This window comes from Onychomys torridus, chromosome 23, assembly GCF_903995425.1.
Source record: "Onychomys torridus chromosome 23, mOncTor1.1, whole genome shotgun sequence".
NCBI lineage: Eukaryota > Metazoa > Chordata > Mammalia > Rodentia > Cricetidae > Onychomys > Onychomys torridus.
The window spans coordinates 8564049-8581204 of record NC_050465.1 but is presented as its reverse complement, the minus strand read 5'-3'; the positions used below and the strand labels follow the sequence as shown (position 1 = coordinate 8581204).

General features: G+C 52.4%; 2 protein-coding genes across 2 annotated transcripts in view; one reads left to right on the top strand and one right to left on the bottom strand.

Annotated features, from left to right (window-relative positions):
• The window catches only part of Ankmy1 (ankyrin repeat and MYND domain containing 1), a 53660-nt gene extending 48233 nt beyond the window's left edge, over positions 1-5427 (top strand). Inside the window, exon 17 of the mRNA XM_036173064.1 lies at positions 4977-5427. Coding sequence (XP_036028957.1) covers positions 4977-5173 — 197 coding nt within the window. The 3' untranslated portion in view covers positions 5174-5427. The remainder of the gene's footprint in view (positions 1-4976) is intronic.
• Positions 5428-6133: 706 nt separating this feature from the next.
• Gpc1 (glypican 1) overlaps positions 6134-17156 on the bottom strand; it is a 29456-nt gene continuing 18433 nt past the window's right edge. Inside the window, exons 2-9 of the mRNA XM_036173065.1 lie at positions 12850-13008; positions 11047-11438; positions 10251-10416; positions 9195-9325; positions 8974-9093; positions 8740-8873; positions 8314-8489; positions 6134-8014 (exon numbers count right to left, since the gene is read on the bottom strand). Of these exons, the coding sequence (XP_036028958.1) occupies positions 7782-8014; positions 8314-8489; positions 8740-8873; positions 8974-9093; positions 9195-9325; positions 10251-10416; positions 11047-11438; positions 12850-13008 (1511 nt within the window). The 3' untranslated portion in view covers positions 6134-7781. The remainder of the gene's footprint in view (positions 8015-8313; positions 8490-8739; positions 8874-8973; positions 9094-9194; positions 9326-10250; positions 10417-11046; positions 11439-12849; positions 13009-17156) is intronic.

Genomic DNA, 17156 nt, shown 5'->3' with positions numbered 1-17156 from the left:
TTGAAAGTGTGCTCTACCACCTCTGGCCTTTTAGTTTCTTTTCAGATGGTTCATTTTTTCACATAGAAAGTCAATTGACTTTTGTCAGTTTTGCCTCTTAGTGCTCGGCTGGGGTTGCTTGTTAGCTCTCAGAGTTTTGAGTAAGTCTGTAGGGAAAGACACATGTCGCCTGCAGGGAGGGAGGATAATGCAACTTTTCCCTTTCAGAACTGGATTTCTTTATTTCTTTTCTTTTCTTTTTTTTTTTTTTTTTTTGCCTTTGGTTCTGTCTAGGAGTTCCAAGAAATAAGTTAAGTGGAAGTGGTGAAACAGGATCCTCATCTTGTTCCTGATTTTAGAGAAAAGTGCCTTTGATATATCCACATTTAGTATATATATATAATGCGATCCCTCCTAATAGCCTAATTCTGTTCTTTAATTGTGAAAATATTTTGTTTTGTCAGAAGTTACTTTTTTTACCTCTATTGTGAATACTGTGTGCTTTTCAATCCTTTATTCTGTGACTGTATAATGTATCACATAGATTTGTGTATGCTGAACATCTCTGCAGCCCAGGGAGGTAGTCCCTTGGTCGCATTCCATAATTCCTTTAATGACACTGACTGTGATGAGTTCACAAGGACCTGTGGTTTTCTTATGGACCCCTTTCTAAATTTGGCATGAGGGAGATGATTGCCTTATAAGATGAGTCTGTAAGACTTCCTACCACCTTCTGTGGCTTTTGGAGGGGTTTAATCCTCCTTTAAATGCTTTGTAGAATTCACCCACAGTCTTCTTGTCCTCCCAGGCTTTCACGTGGGGTTGTCTGCCACTGCTGATTCAGTATCTTCAGTTGTTAGAGATTTGTTCAAACTCTGTTTCTTCATGATTTAGTCTACAGAAGTTGTATATTTCTAGGACATTCTCCATTTCTTCCAGGTTTTCCAAGGTGTAGGTATAAAGTTAATACAGCAATCTTTTATGATCCTTTCTATTCCTACATAGCATTTGTTGTAAGGGCTCCTCTTGGTGAGTAATTTTGAGATCATTTTGTCTAACTAAAGGTTTGGCAGTTTTCTCACTTGAGAAAACCAAGTTTCATTAGTCTTTTGTCTTTCTAGTTTCTGTTTCATTGATTTCTGCTCTGATCTTCACTATTTCTGTTTTATTTATACTTTGTCCTTTTTTTGTTCCTTGATTGATGTTAGCATGGCTGGGTTCTTTTTTCCTACTACAGACATTTGTCACTGTAGATACTTCTCTTAGAACTGCTTTTGGTGCACTCCATAAGTTTTGGTGTGTTTTAATTTTTCCATTTGTCTCAAGATAGTTTTTAATTTCCTTTTTAATTTCTTTTTTGACCTGCTGGTTATGGAGGAGTATGTTTATTCCCACATAATTGTGGGAATTTTTTTAAGTTCCTCAGAGTGTAGATATTGTTTCATAATACTGTGGTTAAGAAAGACAATGATAAGATTTTAATCATGTGATCTGTCCTGGGGATGTCCATGTTCCTGAGACACACATGCACTCTGCTGTGGATGGAATCACCTGTATGCATGTTAGCCACTTGATCTTTAGAATTTTTCAAGTCTGCTGTTTCCTTGTTGTTTTTCTGTCTGGATTATAAATCATCACCACATGTGGGATGCTGAAGTTACTGTTTCCATTCCCCTCCAATCTGACGGTGTCTGGTTTGTATATTTAGCACACATTTATCTACAATTGTTCTATCTGCTTGATGAACTGCCTTCTTTATGAGCATATGGTGACCTTGTGCTTTGGACTGGAAATCCGTTTTGTCTGGTTGACAGAGACTTTCTGTTGTCTTTCAGTTACTGTTCGCATGGGATATCTTTCTAAACCCCTTCTCATTTAGCCCATTGGTTGTCCTAGTTACCTCTTTAATATCACAACAAAACACCATGACCAAAGCAACTTGTAGAAAAAAAAAATTTATGGGGGCTTGTAGTTTCAGAGTGTGAGTCCGTGACCATGATGTTGGGGAGCACGGCTGCAGGCAGGCAGGCATGGTGCTAGCGCAGTAGCTGAGAGCTTACATCTGATCTATAAGCATCAGGCAGAGAAAAGAGCCAAACCTCAAAGGCCCCAGTGACACGCCTCTGCTAACAAGGCCACACCTCCTAATCCTTCCCAAACAGTTCTACCAGCTAGGGACCAACACATCCAACATATGAATCTATAGATGCCATTCTCCTTCAAGCAATTACAATGGTGAAATGAATTTCATATACAATGTATAGTTGGATCCCTCTGGCCCAACAACCTCATAGACCTTGCTGTGTTCCCTATGCTGGCTTCAGAACTCCTGGTCCTCCTGCCTTTGCCTCCCAAGTCCCAAGTATAGTTAAAATTTTTATGTAATTATTTTGTGGTTCATACCTGAGTACTGCATTTACATCATTTCCATCCCACCTTTTCCCTCTTCTAACACCTTTCACATCCTTCCACCCCTCCCAATTTAATGACCTCTTCTTTAATTATTAATTATTATTGTTCTACAGACATATATACATGTATATATATATATATATAACATGTATATATAACCTACTGAGTCCATTTAGCATGCTCATACATATATGCATTTTGGGCTGACCACATTGGGTTAGATAATCTATCCCTTTCTCAGAGGCCATTGATTGTCTGTAGTTTTTAATCTAGGGGTGGGGCCTTGTAAGATTCCCACCATCCATGTTAGCATGTCAACTGGTGTTGTCATTGTGCAGGTCTTGCTTCAGTGACTATAATTTTGAGAGTTCATGGGTGTAGCTTCCCTGGTGTGTCTAGAAGGCACTTTCTTACAGCACATGTCTGGGCCCTCTGGCTCTTAAAAATCTTTCTGCTCTCTGTTCTACAATGTTCCCTGAGCCTTAAATTCTATTTTAAATTGGAAGTAACTTTTTAGTTGCAAAAATTATATTGTTATTCCCCACCCCATTTATGCTAGTCTTTTTATATTGCATATCCATTAACAAACCCTTGCAGACACACAAAATAAGACATTTGTTTGTTTTCACTCTTGAAACACCAGCGTCGTCAATGGTTTGAGCTCAGTGCACTTCCTTCAACGGAGAACGGCAAAGCTCTGTGCTTTCACGTTGCCAGTTGGTATCATGTCAATGTGAAGAGTTCACATGGGCATGTCTCATTAGGTAGGTATAGGCATGATACCTGGGAATAGCTTTACTTTGCACTCATTTCTAGGTTGCAGCTTTTCTAGGAATGTTCTTGGCTAGAAGTTATTCTTTCAGAACGTTGGTTTCACCATCTCATTTCCTTCTGGAGAGAGAGAGAGAGAGAGAGAGAGAGAGAGAGAGAGAGAGAGAGAGAGAGAGAGAGAGAAGAAAGGGGTTCCTTGTATGTGACGGATCTCCCACTGCCTTGACACGTCCTCATCTCCGGCTTTTAGTTTGCTTATGTCTCAGGCATCCATCTTCAGGTTGATCTTGCTTGGAATCCTTTCCGCTTCACAACTCTAGATAACCTGCTAAGATTTGCACAATTCTCAGCTCTTATGTCGTTAAGCTTTCGGACTCATTCCCTCTTCTTCCGGGGCTTCTCTAGTTCTTTTTTTTGTGAGCACCCACAAAGGCTTGTCCTAACCTTATAGCTTCCATTTCCCACCTTTCTCTCTGATAGTGCTTACAATTTCAGTTTGCCTATGATGTGGTTCTCAGGGGGCTGGATCTGGTGGTAAACTGTTTTTTTGTTTTTGTTTTTGTTTTTTTCTATGTTGTGATTTTACAAATCTCAACTTACCTGTTTTTTACTTTTCTTTCTCTGTGAGCATCTTGCTGCTTCTCTGTAGGTGACCCCAAGTCTTTCCGTGTTTGCTCATTATACACACACTCATCAGCCACTGACTCTTTGTGGTGGGCCCTGAAGACCAGCATATGCTTTCTTGGTCTCTCTTGAGAAGCAGGGCCTTGTGGCTCCATGGTCTGTCTCTTGGGGACTCAGTTCTGGCTTCCACCACAGGGTTAGGTCTGAATCTGACACACTAATCTGCCTGTTTACTGTAGACTCTCAGTGTCCCCCGACCCCAGGGTTTATCTGAAATCTCATATGGGTTGTTGACTGTGAAACATTCACACCTCCCCTATATTTTGATGTTTGTGAGGAAAGGGGTTCCTCCTTCAGTCTACTGTGTTCCTGTAACCTGTTCAAATCTATACTTCACAACACCCCATCATGACAGGGTGGTGGGGCTGCTTGCCTGGACCAGTGCTTCCACATTCTGAGGACTTAACACTTTTGGCTGCCTCATTTCAGATTGAGCTTAGACGTGGGTGGGTTTGTGCTGAAAGCGAGTGGTCCTTCTCATCCTTTTGGGATGTATCAAAGGAAAGTGTTTAGTTACTGAAGTCTTGCTTTTAAGGGCCACTCATTTGTCCCCAAGTTGTATGTACATGGGGTTGTCCTCATCTGAGAGGAATTCCTTGCACATAGGGAAAGCCTGCTGGGCAATGGCTGCCCCTGTTCCTTATCACACAGTCATGGTGTTTCAGCAAGGCAGCTGGCAAACTGTAAAGCTTGGCTGCTACGATTCCTAGCGCCCCACCCTCTCCCCCACCCACCCAGTGTCACCTTGATGGCTCTCTAACCTCCTCCTTTAATGGCTTGGAATGTATGGGCAAAGGTATGGATGAGCATGGGTGAGGGCATATGTAGGGGCTAAAAGCACCACACTGGTCTGCAGGATTGCCTACAGGCATGTGGGATGCTCATGGGGGAGCTGGCTGCTCTGTTACAAAGCCATACAGGATGCCCAGTGATGGCAGAGAAGGGACTACTCTTTAGCTAGCCTTGTTGGCAGCACTGTGGCAGCACTTAGATGCAAGGTGCTGACCTGGCATTTGTCTGGTACTCAAAGGGCAAGGCCGAGGGAGTCACTGAGCTAGTCCTGGCTTGGGCCTGGCTGCTGACTCCTGTGTTGGGTACTGGTCTCATATGTATTTTCCTGTTCCTGACAGGGAGGGTGACCATCCCGCTGATAATGGACCAAGAGCAGACACACAAGGCATCTACCAGTGTCCAGTTCAAAAAGAACCTAAAGCAGAACAAGGTGTCCAATGAGAGATCTCGAAGCCGAACCAGGCGTACACAAAGCGGACAACCTACTGGACTGCTTGACACAATGTTCCATCTGAACTCACCAGTGAGCACCTGATTGCCAAATTCTCTCCACAGGGCTCTACTGAGTCTTTACCTTACTCCAAGGCTGTCTATCCTGGCCACATGAGGGGACAGGACTGCACTCCCTCCCTCTCCCAGGGAGGAATCTGGGCCACCTGGCACCAGGGCTTCCCAGGACTTGCAAAGATGCAGAAAGTGAGGATGCAGCTGCCAACCTGGGCCTGGGCTCTGCAGGTATCCGTGGGTAGGATCTAATACCCAGCAGGAGCTTGCCCTTTGGAGGAGCGTTTGGAGGTCTCCTTAGGATATGTGGCCAAGCAGCATTTGTGGGGTAGAGCTCTGTTCTGTTCTCTTGTGCTTGAATAGTGACACTGTAAATGTACTCGGGCAGCAATGTGAGCCACAGCTCCCAGATAAAGCAGACATGCCACACCTGGCTGAGCAGGGCTTCTCTGAGTCCTGCTACTGAGCAAGCATCCTAGCCATGGAGGCTGGCACTGTGTGCTCACAAAGGCACAGGTCAGCTCCTTGAAGTGAGGATGAGCCAGCCCTAAATGCCTTAGTGTTTAGGGTCTGTCTGCAGCTGTAGGGATACCTCAGAAGAGCCTGGAGTGGCAGGACATCCCTGGTCCGGACACTGTTCTCCTGGGGACCTCAGAGTACCTGGCAGGAATGAGAACCTTTCTATGGATAAGACAATGACGTGCATTGAGGGGGGTTGGAGAGGTGCAAGGTAGGTGGGGCCAGTGCAAGCTGGTATCCTTGCCCTGGTATTCTGGCTCCTTCCTCCCATGAACTTTGGCATGTTCAGTTGGCATAGGCGGGCATCCTCCCAGGCAGGAATTGGAGATGTTCAATGGTCACCACCCCATAGAAACCCTAGGACCTTTCTACAGGTGCAACCCATGCTCAAACCCCTTCCAACAAGCCCTGATCTGTGCCCTGCTGTTGTGCATGCCACGCTCACATGTACACAAATGCAGTCTCACCAGAGTTACATGAGGTCACGTCCACTGTAGGTCTCCAGCCTTTAATTCATTCAAGGACTCAAAGAACACACGTTACCCACTGGCACTGAGTGTCAGGGAGCCTCATGGAGGAAGGACACAGTAGCTTGGCCACTATCCTGGCTGCCCTGTAAATCATGGATGCTGCTGTCCTGACATGTAGGCACTCACATCCCAGAGCCCAGATCTGGCTCCTGCCACCCCTACCTGAGTGGTACTAGCAGAACTGTGGCAGGATGGGTGTGCTCAGGGAAAGGACCCAACAAATCCACAGACCCACTGCAGAGAATACCCATCCTGGGCCAGGGGACCTGACTACCAGGCAGACCTTGGTTCACTGTGCTAGCAATAGCCTCCTTAACCCAGTGGCCAAAAAAAAAAAAAAAAAAAAAAAAAAAAAAAAAAAGAAAAAAAAAGGGGGGGGGGAAGAGATTGGTAAGCAGCCTTTTCCAGGCCTTCTGCATGTCAGGACTACTGTCTCCTGGCTATAGCAGCTCAGCATCCCCAAGACCTCAGAACGCCAGGTGCCCCCCGGGTCTCAAGGCCACAGGAGGATACCAGGTTCCAAATGGTGCCCTGAGCCTCTCCAGTGCTGTCCAGGAAGACTGAGATGTAGCGCTCAGTGGACAAGGGCACTGGGAGTCTGAATGTGCATGTCTGCAAAAGCCCTTCACTGTTGATGCTCCCCTAGCTCCTACAGAGCTGCCTGGGTCAGGAAGGGGCCCAGGCATCCTCCTGACTTGCTGTACCAGGTCCCATTGACCCTGAGCTGAAGTTTCACCAGCCACGCAGCATCCCTGTGGCCAGGGAACCTTTAGAAGTGGGATTGAGGCCTGATGTGGCTGGCTGTTCCCCTGAAGTGGAGGGGAGGTTCCTCGTGTGGACCCCTCCAAGGCCAGACTTTGTGAACCCATGTGAGGGGACAGAACACACCCTCAAGCAGTGTGGCAGAGCTGAGCCTAGTGCAGCCATGCCCAGCTGCCCCCTCACCTACACCACACTCAAGGAACCCCACAGAGGATCTTCTCGGAGGACCACATTCACTGGGCTCCACAGTGGCACAGGGTCCTGGCCTGGTATGAGTGGGGATCCTGGCTGCAGAGTTTCTTCTGAGTTGAAGGTATCATGCATAAACTTGAAGGCCCTGCCAGAGCCTGGACAGCAACATACAGGTAGCCCTTGCAGGCTTCCTGGGGAGCTGCGGGATGGGCCTCAGTTTCTGACATCTGTGGCCCTTGGGGTCTGGTGGGGAGTCCCCAGTGGGAAGAGGCGGGAAAGGAAGGCACAGGCTCACTTGAGGTCTCCCATGGGCTGTAGCTAACAGCCGCCCTTCTGGTTGGCCTCACGAGCTTCTGGAGTGGTGCAAGAGGGTAAGGGAGAGTGTGCAGCCAGAGGTGCCCCTGAGGTCCCTGAAATACATGGCTTTTGGGGACACTGGCTTGCAGCTGACCTGATACGAAATTAAAAGCTAGGGTGACAGGCGCGGTCAGACCCAGGAGGCCAGCACCCCATGCACCCTGCCCCAGTACTCAGAGCTACTGTCTCCTCATCCTGCCCTGGGCCTCGAAGGCCAAGGGAATTAAATATTGTCTGTTGCATGTTTTGGCCAAGACAGTCCTTGGGGCTCGGGGGCAGTTACCGCCACCTGGGCCTGGCTGCTGCAAGGACCAAGGTGACGAGGAAGAGCAGGAAGAAGCCGTGGGGCTCTGGGCAGCTGGAGGCTGAGGTCTTCTGTCCTTCCTGCTCTGACAGGCCGGGGAGGGCATGGGTCAAGGGGGTCCTGGAACTGGAGCTCTTCTTGCCGACCCTCCGGCCACAGGTATCATCTGGGCAGCCGCCACCACTGCCCGAGCCACTGCCGTCATCACCTGGGGGAGGACAGGAGGCTGCAGCAAGCTCTTCCACCAGGGACCCGGGGCGGTGTGACACTGGGAGTCCCTGCCACACCCGAGGACCCAGTCCCTAGGTCCGCCTCCTGCTGTCCCCACCTGCTCCATGATAGCCAGACGGACATCCTGGCTGGGCTTCCACTGTGCTGCAAGGACACGGGGCCTTTACAGCAGCCATGAGGGTGAAGGGCTGAGGGGTCTGGAGAGGCCTTATACCTTTCCTCTTATGAGCAGGGAAGATTCCCTCCCCAACCCACCCTACCCCTGGCGGGCCTCACTAGCATCCTGGAAGTCCACGTCATTGCCACCGTAGGCGCCACGTAAACGGTTGGTCATGATCTTGAGCTGCATGATCTGCTGCCGGATGGTCATGTCAGGCTTGGTGATGTCCACTTCCACCTCAGGGTTATTGATCTGGTTGGCCAGTCCATCACCCATCACCTCAGGCAGGTACCTAGAGCAGGGTGGTCGGAGCCATGACTCATTACATCCGCTTTTGCAAAGGAGCCAAACCATGGTGTGTATCACACCCTTACCACAACCCCGAGGGCCAGTGACCCTTCCAATCTATCGGCAACGCACGCAGGCCCCATGGTAGGGGATATGTGCTCACTGCTGGGAGCTGGCGAAGGTGTGTGATCCTCTAGCCCAGCTTCTCATGCTCTGGGCATTTCTGAGGAATGTGGCCAGTGGTGGACACCTACCGGCCCTTGGATATTCCGTTCCAGCAGCGGTCATCACTGGCAGGGCTCATGGCCATCTTCTCACTGCACAGTGTTCCTGGGAGGCTGATCCAGAAGTCCTGAATGTCTCGGAGCTGGGCCTTGGCCTCAGAGACCTGTTGGATGGCAGTCAGACCAGCGAAAAGCCGGGGGACAGATTGCCTGGGTCGCCTCTCACATATATAGGGCCATAGCCACTGAGACGGTTGCACTTACCAGCTTCTCCAGAGCACCTGTGGGGGCCTTCTCTTGCATCGCTAGTTTGCCTCGGCGACGCTTCTCCTCAGGCCCAGAGCCGTGGGGATTGACCTTCGGGTTTCCGCAGCCCTGGATGACCTGGGGAGATACCAAATGGGTCAGGAGGGGTCGCAGTGTTTCTCCAGCCCAGATCTGGACAGACCCTCCCATGCTCACAGTGCCTCCCAGCCCTCACACACCTTGGCTGTGAGTGTGTCCTTGTTGTCCTGCAGGTTGTTGATGGCCTCCGCCAGCCACATGTGTATACTGCCAATGACATTCTCCGCACCCGACGGGCCCCAGAACTTGTCGGTGATGAGCACCATGGAGTCTGGAAGAGGTGTTCATATGGACGCACATACATCAAATGTGCACACTACTAACACACAGTCTCGACAGTACCAGTCAGAGGTTCTGGTCAGCAGAGGGTCACATGAGCTCACATTCAGACTGGGCCAGCATACACTCGTGCAGCTCAGAGCATTAAATAGTGGATACCCACAAACATAGGTTTCCATGAACACACAGGACATCCGGTAATCTTGCTGGCCTAGTTCATGTCTATACATGTCCATGTTAGCTCATGCAGGTGTTGAATATGCATGAATAACTTCTGGCCTACCACGTGCCCACATAAGCTGGTGTGTATGCATGTAGATGCGCTGCATACCATCCAGCTCCTGTACACATGAATTGCGTATCTGCATGTGCCAGCTTTCATACAGCATGGATGTAATCATATGTGCACACTGGCCTATGGTGCCAACACATCTGCCAGATGGATGATGATCAGCATACTAACCAGCTCATACTAACTTTGTACCAGTGCTGACATGTATGCATGCTAACTTGCCCTATAGCAACAGATGTACACAGGGATTCATATGTATTGTTTTATGTCAACTCGCCTTATGCCAGTACATGTAACATGTAGGCACACCTGTGATTGGCAGGGAGACCCTGTGCACACCACACAGACTAGCCTACTGTGTGCAGCATACATATGTGCCAGCTTGCATTGTCAGTGTATGTACACACACTGTCACACATCACCTATGTGTTGGTGTATATGAGGTTGAGAAGCTATTTGACCACACCCCTTGGGACCAATAAAAGAATCTGTCCCTTGATTCCACCCACCCACCTATATCAGGCCCTCAAACCTTTCATTTGGCCCAAACCAGGGACTACTGTCTCCCAGGACCCCTGTATGGTGCTCCTAAGGGCAGGCCAGGCAGCCTGGGGGTGGGGCTCACCCAGGAGGTTCCTCCACTCAGCATCCAGGTCGGCCTGATTGGCAAGGCAGCCTTTAAGCACATTTCGGCAATAGTCAGGGCAGGGCCGGGCACCAGGAACTCCCCGGCAGTGAGCACAGTACACCAACTTCATGATGGCCCGAGAACATTCTGGGGCCAGAGGTACCTGGAGAACAGAGGCAGCCTGAGCCCCCCTGTAGCCCTTGTGCACCCGGTCACCAGCTACCCGTGAAGGAGCACCAATGTGAAGGGCTTGACATTCAAGCTAGAACATCTGAGTGCAGCTCGAACTGGCCGTGGGATTTCACCTAGCTCAGGTCCACACAGTGCCAGGACACCATGGCACACTGCTGTCACTAGGCTCCACTGCAGATAAGGAAACCAAGGACCGAGCAGAGATGGGGCAGTGCAGTTTAAAGCTGGTACCCTCCCCATCTCCTTCCCCGGGGGGGGGGGGGTCTGTCATGTGCTGCCCCATGCTGTAAGCTACCATGCTGGCCTGCAAGGCCTCAACTTGTTTGAGGCCCAACTCCATCATTTTTTTTGTTTCCTGTTTCCTGAACCCAGCAGCCCAATGGCCCTCTCCATTCTGCTCACAGCTTCATTTGACTAAGGACACAGGACTGGACAGCAGATGGACAGGCTTAGAGTGGATCAACTGATAATGGGCTGCAGGTGTGAGGCTGAGGGCCGGAAGGCTCAGGGGAACAGCACTGAGAGTAGGGGATACCAAGCACCTAGGCATAGCATGAGGGACTCCCAAGGGCCTGCTCAGAGCCTTGGGCAGTACGTGTACCTGGGCCACCTTCCGGACTACGTCACTGGCCACACCCAGGCCCTGCACAAAGGAGCGTGCTCCCACAAAAGCACGGGTGGCCCTCAGGCGCAATTCCCGTGGGGCGTCCCCAAAAGGCCATAAGGCCTCTGCCTGCTTGCCCAGGCAGTCCAGGTAGTCATCAGGCAGCAGCAGCTGGGGGTGCAGCTGCTTGAAGAGACGTTCCAGCAGCCGGGTCCAGAACTCGGCCAGGGTCTCCTCCAGGTGCAGGTTGGCGCCGCGGTAGTAGAGGCGCAGCTCGGCATACAGGTCCCGGAAGGCCCGAGTGTTCTGCGTGTACAGGTCCCCAAAGGCCCCAGGGAAGGCATCCTGCAGTGTGCGCTCCGAGTCATTCAGCAGACGCTGGAAATGGTCTGTGCACAGAGGAGAGGCATAAGCCCTTGAGGGGGGCTCTGCCAATCCACCCGTGGGCTAGAATACCCCCTGCTTTATAGAATCTGCTTATACAGTCAATGAAAGTTGGGCACCACATGGCAGAGGGTTCCTCAGGCTCTTGGGGACTTCTCTCCTCACTAGTGGTGCAGAAGTCAGGACTGTCCTCTCTAGGGTCTTAGGCCTCTAGCTGAGGCTCCAGGGGCCATTTTTGAGTTGGGCTTTAGGAACCAATAGATGCTGAGATTCAGTGATTCTGGGAGGGGCTGTAGTGGGGGTGAGTGGGGGGATCCAGAGTGACCTTTGCTTACCTGCCACCTGCCCTGTCTCCCCCCACCCCCCACCCCCATGCTCTCAGTTGCTCTAAGCAGTTCTCTTGCTCTCCAGCAAACCCCGTCCCTAAGCTTCAGGTTTCAGGAGCCTCAGTTCGCAGACTTTCCTACAAACCAGCGCCTCAGATGGGTACTTTCTGGTGAGGTGTGAATATGTTTATCAGATTCTAAGGTTCAGAGAGACGGCACTGCACTCCACATCTCTGTGATGGCATCTCCTCCGGAAGGGAGACTTAAGGTCTGTGACTCCTCAGCCCCTCCCCTCCACACCAAGCAGCAAAGGAAGATTTAGCAGCAAGTGTCAGAGTCTGCAAACGGTTAGGGGGCTCTCTGATATTTCCTGGAATTTCCAAACCCTGAAAGCTACACCCCAGTTGTGGGTAGACTCAGGGCATCCATGCTTTTCCTCTACAGCTTCATAGTTCCCATTTTCCCAGCTCTACCCCACGGCAGGGACCCCATCTTTGCCTGGGCCCTGTATCCCTTCTGAAGACAGTGAAATGAACCTCATGGCTTATCTTTCTAGGGGGCTCTTCTGACCCCACGGCACCATATAATCCCTGTTGATGATGCCATCACTGTTTGGGCCACTGTTCTCTGCCCATATACAGTGAGGTCACAGGAGGGTTTAATAAACAGATGATGCTAAAAGGTAGCTGACCTGGCCTCTTGAAGCATACAGGAGTCTTTCTGCCCCTGGCTAAGAGGGAGCCACCTCAGGGCAGGCCCTGGGTTCTTTCAGCCCTCAGCCTGAGCTCTCTGACCAGGGGATGGTAGCTGGGAGAGTGGCCTACCACAAGGACCCCAAAAGGTGAGATGCAGACCAGCCCTCTGTAGGTCCTCAAAGGAACTCTGCTTGGGACACAGAGGCACCCCAAGAGCAGTACCCCATGTGAGGGGCAGGCCCATTCTCCCCAGGTCCCTGATAACAACTTGGGTTCATTGTTCCATTCAAGTTCTGCAAGAAGAGTGAAATCCTTCTGCTGACATTAACCACCAAATCCTGGCCTTGGAGTTCTGCCCCACACCCAGAAGTCCCCACCCTCCAGCCCCTCCTCACCATCGATGCCATGCAGCTGGGTGGCCAGTGTGGCCTGCAGGGCACGGCTGCTGTCATGGAGCGCCATCTCTAGCTCCATACGGCTACGGTTGGCTAGGTTCTCCTCCATCTCGCTGGTGCAGCAGGTATAGCCCTGGGGGCAGATCCGCAGATGTTCACCTGTGGGATAGGAAAGGATGGCGTGTCAGGGAGAAGTGGCCCAGGATTTTGCCCAAGACAGGGCTCAGCTCAGGTTAGGAGTCCTTTGTGGAGGCAGAGACAGGGACAGAGGAGGGCGAGGCTGGGCTCCTGTGGCTCTGACCTCTCAGGGCCCCAGATAAGACTCGGGGATAGGGTACCACAGGTGTTCTTGAATTATCAGAGGGCTGAGCCTCGGACTAGGAGTACTGTGCGGCATATCTCAGCATCGCAGGCACACATGGAGAGCCTTTTCAGGGCTCCCAAGCAAAGAGCCAGCTTGGACCTTGCATGGAGAGGGAGAGGCTGCCTGACTAAGATTGGAAACCTTGCAGAGACTTTCAAGCCTGGCAGAAGCCTTGGTCCAAGGGAGGAAGGAGGAAACCAGCCTCTTCTTGGCCCTTCCCAGTCTGAGGCCACCTAGCTCCACATCTGATTGACAGACAGTAGAATGTCTGGTGAAGATGGTTCTGTAGGGCCAGTGGCAACACCCTGCCAGACCCTGGGTACCAATCTGGGGTGAAGACTGTGCTCTGTGCAGGCGCTTGGTCCCAGAGGCTACCCAATCCTGGCCTAAGGCCCTTACAGCACATGCTAGGTAGCTTCATACCCAAGAGAGTATCCTGGCATCAGAAGAAATCCTCAATGGGATGCGTTAACCCCTATGTTAAGGCTGCAGCGACACCTTTTACAGGGAATCTGAGGCTTGGAGACTAGGTTTTGTCCCACTGCGGGGTCTGAGTTGTTCAAGACCCACCAGGCCTGCCTGACGCCAGTCTGTCCCATTCCTTCCTCATAGGTCTTTGAGCTAGAGAAAGCCCTACACCCTGCAAAGGGGCTGGCTTAGGTGGAGGATCTGGGAAGAGGGAGGGGTCAGCAGGGACCCCAGAAGCTTCCCTCAGCCAGGCCCGCTGACCATGATGCTACAGCTGTAGGGCTGTGACCAGAAAGCCGGTGAGATGCAGAGCTTCCAGAACGTACAGCTGGTGCTGGTGCTGGCCCCTGGGTGCCAAAGCCTGCCTTGCCATATCCTTGTGAAGGCTTTAGTGGGAAGGTAGGAGAGGAATGGGAAGGTAAGGTGCTGAGGACTCTAGGATATGACGTTGTTAAATGCCATCAGGGGGTGGAGGACTCTGAGGTGAGTCAGAGAGAAGTGGACAGCAAGAAGTGTGTGTGAGCAGGAATCTGCTACTTCAGGAGGTGATCACTGTGTGTTGGGGGTGGAGCACAGAGGCCCCTCCTCCTGCTCACTGAGGTATGGGAGCCTTGCCTCATCCCAGAACCCTGTGGGGACTGTCTGCCTCACAAGGTGAGGCATCCCATCTGGACTCAGGGACCCCAGAGGCCCACAGACAGGGCAGCGGCTGATACCGGTAGAAGAAAAGACGGAATTGTACTTGGGGGATCAAGAAAAAAGGGAGCCAGGGATGGGAGGCACACACCTCTGGCCCTCTCACCACTTCCCTGCCTGTGCTCCCCCACCCCACCCCTCCGGCTGCCCAGGGTACCTGCCCCGTACAGGGGCTGAAGATCCTGGAAACAATGTTACCAAGCACCAACCTCAAGAAAGGGCTGGTGTGGGGCCCAGACAGCGGGGAGCCACAAGCCTGGCAGAGATGGTGCCCTCCCCATGGACCCCCTACATCTGTTCTAATCCCTTCCTTCTAGAGTAGGGAGGGTGGGGCAGAAGGTTAGCCACCAGTGAGCAGGCTGCCTCCCCACAAGGGGCAGGACTGAGCAGGACCTTCTTGCTCTCCTCCAGGCCATGACCTGCTGTGCTAACGTGGTACAGCCCATCTCTCTCTCTCTCTCTCTCTCTCTCTCTCTCTCTCTCTCTCTCTCTCTCTCTCTCTCTCTGGTAGAGGAGAGCTTTAAGGCTACATGCTGGGGTCACTTATGCCTGAGAAAGATCCATCCCTGACTCCAGCAGTGAGCTGGGGAACCAGCCCTGGGGATAAAGGCTGCAGGTGTCAGTGTGGGGTTCAGAGGACATCTTGGGCTCAGCTGTGACAGGGGCACCCGAGGCAAAGGCATATGTGCAGGTGGAAACTTCGAGGACCAGGCTGCACAGGGGGGCATTAGCAGGATAGAGGTGGGCACATCCTTGCTGGCCCCTCCCACTGTTCCCTCTCTCCTGACATCTTCCACCATCTTGGTGGACCCAGTCACCACCCCTCACCACGCAGATGGGAGAACAGGCTGAAAAAGGAAGAAAGTAAATAAGGGTCCACACTTGCCCCCTCCCCACCCCCCACTCCACTGCAGGGTCTGGGCGGCTGGGATTCATGAGACCCTTGGCCAGCCACTATGGACACTTTCCATCCAGTGGTCTCCCCTGCAGCCCCCTGGCTCTGCCTGGCCACCGCGCCCAGCCAGCCCGGTGACCTGCGTTGTTCCAGTTGCCCCAGCACTGCCCCCGTCCCTCCCTCCCTCCTCGGACAAACACGGGAGTGAAGACACGGAGCCAGAGCCCGGGCAGCGGCCTGAGGGGCCCCGGGCAGGCTGGGCCAGGCTGCCCAGAAGCCCATGCAAGGCAGAGCTGCTTGCTGGGGGGTGGGGGGGATGGGATGGGAGGGTCAAAGACAGGAGGCTTTCCGACTGCCTGCTGAGCCCCAGCTCCTTAGAGACTGGGGCCACAGGTGACAGGCACTCCACATTAGAACAGCGAAGGCAGGCTTCCAGAAAAGCACCACAGTACATGGCAAGTGCTTGCCCAATCTCCGGGGAAAGGTAATTTTCTACTCGAAGGGGATAAGCCCACCAGCGCTTTCTCCTTCCCAGCCCCGAAGGTGTGTGGGGGGTTGCAGTATTGTGCACCCCCCCTGCCCCATTCCACCCATCTTTATCAGTCAGAGTTGATTTCATTCTTCCAGATCTTTCCCTCCTTGGTTGTTGGGACACTCCCCTCCCCTGGTGCTCTCAGGTTTTATTTGTTCATAGCAGGTTTTCCTCACCCTTGCCCCCAAACCCAAAGCCCTTCAATTCCAAGGCCCCTGGCTCCTTGTGACACCCAGCATGGCACCCCACTGCAGCAAACCCACAGGCAGTAGTAACCTGTTTGCCTCCTCCCAGGTTCTGGCAGCCTCTATCCCCTCCACCCCCACTGTTCTCAACAGCAGACAAGAGCCTGTGGCTTCCTACTTTTCAGGGTCACACCCTCCTGCCACCTGCTGATAGCTGTAGCTCCTGCTCCTCCCGACAGGCAGCACCTCTCGGACATCAGCAGTCACCCCAGGGCTTCAGCCGATCCCAGTGTCCTGAGGGCGTTTCCGATGCTGTCCATAGACCTCTGACCTGACCGCTCCTGACACCTCAGGGACCCAATGCCCTGAAACCCTCCGCCCTCCTCAAGAGACTGGAGAGTCATGCCACCTCCTCAAGCCCATTCCTCCAGAAGCTTCCCTCACACCCCTAAAATACTCCCATTTCAACGTGGACAATCAGCCTGCATGGCTTAGGGCAGTGTAGGAACACACAAGAGGATAGCTCTCAGCCCTACGGCTGCCACTGCCAAGGGAGAGCACAGGATACCCCCTACCCAGGCTCCTAGACCAGGCCTTTCTGTTGACTGACAGGGCAGGAAAAGTAAATCAGCACCCCCACTCCCCACCCCAGTTCTTTCCAGCCCCGGAGGCTGAGGGTCTCCAGCATGTGACAGCCGGTGGTAGCAGAGAACCAGGAGCAAATGGCCCCCCTTTCTGAGGGACTACCCGCCTCTCAGGATCCAGGGGGTCTGAAGACTGCCTGCTCCTGTTCCCCAACAAACCTGGACCTGCCTAGTCCCCGAGGGTCACACCTGAAGGAGGGTATTTCAACCCCATCTCCGAAGTTGGACAAGCATCAAGTACAATCCTCTCCCTTCACTTCCAATACTCCCCCCCCCCCCCCCCCCCCCCCGCCTTCCTGGATGCCTTCATGACCCCCAAGCCCCTGCCTCAGTTTCACCCAAATGACAACATCACCAAGAAGAGCCTCCATCACGAACGGGGACCCCCTAACTGGGGAGCATCGGACTGCTGGCACTTGTGTGGGCTCGTAGGAGGGGTCATCTCCGGGCAGGCAAGGGCTCCGGTCAGTTGCCTCTCCAGCATCAGGCCAGGCCCAGGCGAACAAAGCCTAGGCGACACCTG